The sequence below is a fragment of the Carcharodon carcharias genome, chromosome 38 (assembly GCF_017639515.1).
Source record: "Carcharodon carcharias isolate sCarCar2 chromosome 38, sCarCar2.pri, whole genome shotgun sequence".
Classification (NCBI taxonomy): Eukaryota; Metazoa; Chordata; class Chondrichthyes; order Lamniformes; family Lamnidae; genus Carcharodon; species Carcharodon carcharias.
This window is the reverse complement of record NC_054504.1, coordinates 182732-187836: the sequence shown is the minus strand read 5'-3', so window position 1 is coordinate 187836 and position 5105 is coordinate 182732. Positions and strand designations below refer to the sequence as shown.

Genomic DNA, 5105 nt, shown 5'->3' with positions numbered 1-5105 from the left:
AGTCATCTGTGACAGGACTTACGCTATCGTTTGGGGTGGTGACCTTTTTGAATCAGCTGGACGGCAGCCACTTGACGTGGAGACATTTTGTTTCACGGTCCCAGCTCCACCACAGGGAAAACCACACATCGGGCATGGTGGAGCATTTTGCATGGGTGAGGGCGATGCACTGGATGAATTCACAATGCTAGCTGGCCATCGGATCTCACTTTCTCAGGAATTGAAGGATTGGGGCAAAGGGATGTTTCAGCATAACCTTCACCTGCTTCCTGAACTTGGACTGGGTCACGGCGTAGATACAAGTGTTTGTGCAGCAGAACAGGAGCTGCAGCATGAAGCCCAGCTCCAACATAAAATAAGGTAGGTACACGGACTGATGACCCATCCAAGACATCCGGATCCAGATGGAATAAACCATTAGGGTCGACCATAACAGGATGAAATTCCCCGAGATCACAAACAGCAAAATGATGGATTTCCTTCGACTCTCCATCTCCGGGTCTCTGGTGTTCTCCCCAGAGCTGGGAGCCCGGAGCCTCCTGCGGACCCTGCTGTTCACTAAGATGTGTCTGACAGTGAGAACATTGAGCAGCAGGATCAGGACAAACGGGACGCAGGGTGTCAGGATCTGATGCAGGAACTCAATTGCGGTCCAGACCGGTGAGAAATCAGCATACAATGCTATCAGGCAAAACCAGGGTTGATTGACTAGCACATAACTCCCTGTCAGCATAAAATACCAGAAAATATTCTTCAAACCGCTCAGCGCTGTCACTGTCCCCAGAACCACAGCCGCCGTTCTCTCGGTGCAATGTTTACTTTTCAGCTTCCGGCAACAAATGGCCATGAATCGATCAAAGGTGAAAGCGACAGTGAACCAGACGGAACAGTCGGTGACTGCGTACAGCAGGACAGCGTGGATGTTACACACGGGGATGGACTCCAGGAAAACAAATTCTTCCTCAAAAACAATCGGAATTTGTCTCAATATCAGGTCGAGGATTGTGACCAGTAGATCTGACGCCGCCATGGCCACCAAGTAGCGAGTGACACAGTTGGAGAGACCGCACTTTCCTCGAGATAAGATCACAATCGTCACTGAGTTATCTGGGAGAGAGGAAAATGAACAGGGACATTATGCATTAAAGCCGGAGCAAAGTTACCAGTTTATATAAGGGCTTAGTGACATTTTCAAATGTGTTACTCTACCCAGTGATGGGCTGGAATGATTGCGCTTGTGACAAGGTTACCTCGTGGAGAAAGGGGCCATCAAATACTGGAGTCAAAGTGGACATTATTATTCGTTGTGAAGTAACATCGGAGGATGTGCTGATTCCTGCCCCACATCAATACCCAGTGACCCTGGATTATTGGTAGCAGAATAAGACTAAGTTTCCCCTTCCAGCATTGAACTGGTGCCTGCAAGAATGGTGCACACCCAAGATAGGAGTGGATGAAATTCAACCAGGGTTAGAAAATTATTTGTAGCTTTGTGTTTCAGAATCCACAAGCCATTTTAAGGTTCATTGAAAGTGCAACCTGGCACAAAAAATTGCTCGTACCAACATTAGCCGAAACATTGGCGTTTATGTTAAATCTGATGTTGTTTTATTATTTGCCTGAGATGTGGGCAAGGATGGTTGGGCCCAGAATTGTTGCCCGTCCCTAATTGCCCGCTTGAGCAGGTGGTGGGTGAGCCGCCTCCCTGAGCCGCTGCAGTCCCCGTGTGGTGTAGGTTCACCCACGGCGCTATTAGGGAGGGAGTTCCAGGATTTTGCCCTTGGGTGGTGTAGGTACACCCACAGCGCTGTTAGGGAGGGAGTTCCTGGATTTTGTCCCGTGAGGTGTAGGTACACCCACGGTGCTGTTAGAGAGGGAGTTCTGATATATTTCCAAGTTCTGATGGTGAGGGGCTCCGAGGGGAACTTCCAGGTGGTGGTGTTCCCCATGTGTCTGCTGCCCTCGTCCTTCTAGACGGTAAAGGTCGTGGGTTTGGGCGGCGCTGTCGGAGGGGCCTTGGCAAGTTGCTGCAGTGCATCTGTGTGGTTCTGAGAGTCCGCGGGTCTGAGTCCCACGTGATTTGGGCAAGGAAGGTGAGTCCAACACCTGATCGCTGGGGCGGAGATCATGAGGCAACCCCACACCCCAGGCTGTGTGGGGGGGTGGGGTCATGGTTCGGATGCCTCCACTACATGCCGGCGCGATCGAAATTCAGACCCTAAAACCGGAGATGGACATCCCGGCGACACCAAACCACCCTCGATCGTGGCATCAAACGAGCAGGTTGGCGAATGCCCCTCTCGTGCTGGATATCTGCCCCACCTCCCCAGTACAACATTCCCTCAACCTTGAATGCACCAGACACCCACCACACCCCCCACAAACCCTCACAGCCCACGGTGGGTGACTCTCAGTTACCCCTCTCCGATAGGTAATCCGGAAATCCAAACCAAATCGAGGGGGCAGTTAGGGATAATGGTAACCGATATGTGGCCCACCTTCCCATGGAGAGGGGTAAAGGGGCAGGTTGATTTACCAGTTGGGAGATCCCTTCCGGCACTCGCCAGTGACAGTGTGTTGAAAGGGGGAGGGTGGGGTGGGTTTGCGGTGGGGTAAGATTGGGGGAGGTGACTGAGCGAGACCGGAAAGCAGGTTGGAGTCTCTCCACCATCAACATTGAGAGCTCCTGAGCACAACATGCATTTGGAAACCCATTTACCCACAGCGGAGACCTGTAACACAGCAGCTCTGATACTCACTGCCCATCCCCACCACAGCGAGGAGAGGGTAGGAAACCTTTCCCATGGCGACGAGGGTACGATGTATCTGCTCCTCTAATTCAATGCTGATTCCCATTGGTGGTCGCATTCTCTCTCTTCCTCTGCCCGCCTCCCTTTCTCTCTGTCTCTCTCTGTCTCTCCTTTCTCTCTCTGTCTCTCCTTTCTCTCTCTGTCTCTCTCTGTCTCTATCTGTCTCTCTGTCTCTCCTTTCTCTCTCTGTCTCTCCTTTCTCTCGCTGTCTCTCTCTGTCTCTCTCTGTCGCTCTCTGTCTCTATTTTTGTCCTCTCTCTCTGTCTCTCTCTCTGTCTCTCTCTCTGTCTCACTCACTCTGTCTCTCTCTGTCTGTCTCTCTCTGTCTCTCTCTGTCTCTCTCTGTCTGTCTCTCTCTGTCGCTCTCTGTCTCTCTCTGTCTCTCTCTATGTCTCTCCCTCTGTCTCTCCCTCTGTCGCTCTCTCTCTGTCTCTCTCTGTCGCTCTCTGTCTCTCTCTGTCTCTCTCTGTCTCTCTCTGTAGCCGCTGATCCCTCTTGCTGTTGGAGGTGATGCTCTCACTGTCACAATGGGTCAACACATCCATCGCAGTCCCCTTATTAAAGGAAGAGGGGAAAGCCTCAGGGACACCATTAGTTTCCCTGGGGGATGTTGGGGGGAGGGTTAAACCCACATTACTTGCAGCCACTGAACAAACAAGGGCAGTTAACCCTTTGGTGACCCAGCACATTTCGTGGAGCACCAAACATGTTGGAAGGAAGTGCCAGAGTGAGACCCCCAAACTCCACAAGCAGCAGTGTAGGGCTGGACCCCCGTTATTTCCAGGAGCTGGCGTGGATCAGACAGCAGGGTATTTAAGTTTGAGGTGAGGAGGGGGTAAGTGTCCCTGGGCGGAGAGAGGCTGTCCCCTCCTTGTGGGGAGCCGGGAGCAGTGATAAAGGCCCCCTGCCCAAACTGGTCCTCGTCCATGTCCCAGAGGGTGGCCAACACAGGCATCACTTAAAAGGCCAGAGTGCTTATCGATTCAATTCCTCACCACAGATCTGACTTAAACTCACCTCGAGACATGTTGACGTACACACCTCTATAGGTACATCACAGAATGGGACAAATATCCTTTCCGGAGTGTGGGAATATCTCCATGGATCAGCAGGACAGAGGTGCAGAGTGTTTCTGAAAGGGTGAGAGATGGGGATGTGCAGATGTGCAAAGGGACCTGGGTCTCCTTGTTCAGGACTCACTGGAAGACAATATGCAGGTGCAGCAAGGGGTCAGGAAGGTGAATGGTTTGCCAGACCCCTCTCACGAGGGGGTCTTGAGTACAGGAGGGTCAAGTCTTCCTTCACCTGTGTAGAGCCTTGGTTGGAGCACACTTGGAGTATTCTGTGCAGTTCTGGAAAAGATGAGGCTGAAAGATTCGCTACAATCTTCAGTCAGACGTGCCGAGTGGATGATCCATCACTGCCTCCTCCGGAGGTCCCCAGCATCACAGATGCCAGTCTTCAGCTAATTCGATTCACTCCCCGTGATATCAACGAATGGCTGAAGGCACGGGATACTGCAAAGGCTGTGGGCCCTGACAATATTCCAGCAATAGTACTAGAGACTTGTGCTCCAGAACTTGCCGAGCCCCTACCAAGCTGATCCAGTACAGCTACAACACTGGCATCTACCCGGCTATGTGGGAAATTGCCCAGGTATGTCCTGTACACAAAAAGCAGGACAAATCCAACCCAGCCAACTACCATCAGTCTACTCTCCATCATCAGTAAAGTAATGGAAGGGGTCATCAACAGAGCTACCAAGCGACACTTGTTTAGCAATAACCTGCTCACTGAGGCCCAGTTTGTGTTCCGCCAAGGTCACTCAGCTCCTGACCTCATTACAGCCTTGGTTCAAACATGGACACAAGAGCTGAACTCCCGAGGTGAGGTGGGAATGACTGCCCTTGACATCAAGACAGCATTTGACCTAGTGTGGCATCAAGGAGCCCCACCAAAGCAGGAGTCAATGGGGATCAGGGTGAAAACTCTCCGCTGGTTGGAGTCATACCCAGCACAAAGGAAGATGGTTGTGGTTGTTGGAGGTCATTCATCTCAGCTCCAGGACATCACTGCAAGAGTTCCTCAGGGTTGTGTCCTCGGCCCAAACATCTTCATACACTTCATCAATGACCTTCCTTCCATCATAAGGTCAGAAGTGGGGATGTTCACTGAAGTTTGCACAATGTTCACCATTCACAACTCCTCAGATACTGAAGCAGCCCCATGGCCAAATGCAGCAAGACCGGGACAATATCCAGGCTTGGGGCTGACAAGTGGCAAGTAACATTCACA

General features: G+C 51.6%; 1 protein-coding gene across 1 annotated transcript; it reads right to left on the bottom strand.

Moving 5' to 3' along the window:
• Window positions 1-205: 205 nt before the first annotated feature.
• Window positions 206-3837, bottom strand: LOC121273051 (probable G-protein coupled receptor 139). Its single transcript, XM_041180002.1, has 2 exons — window positions 3828-3837; window positions 206-1107 (listed from the first exon to the last, which is right to left on the bottom strand). Exons 1-2 carry the CDS (start codon window positions 3835-3837, stop codon window positions 206-208), a joined length of 912 nt encoding a protein of 303 aa, XP_041035936.1.
• Window positions 3838-5105: the final 1268 nt, after the last annotated feature.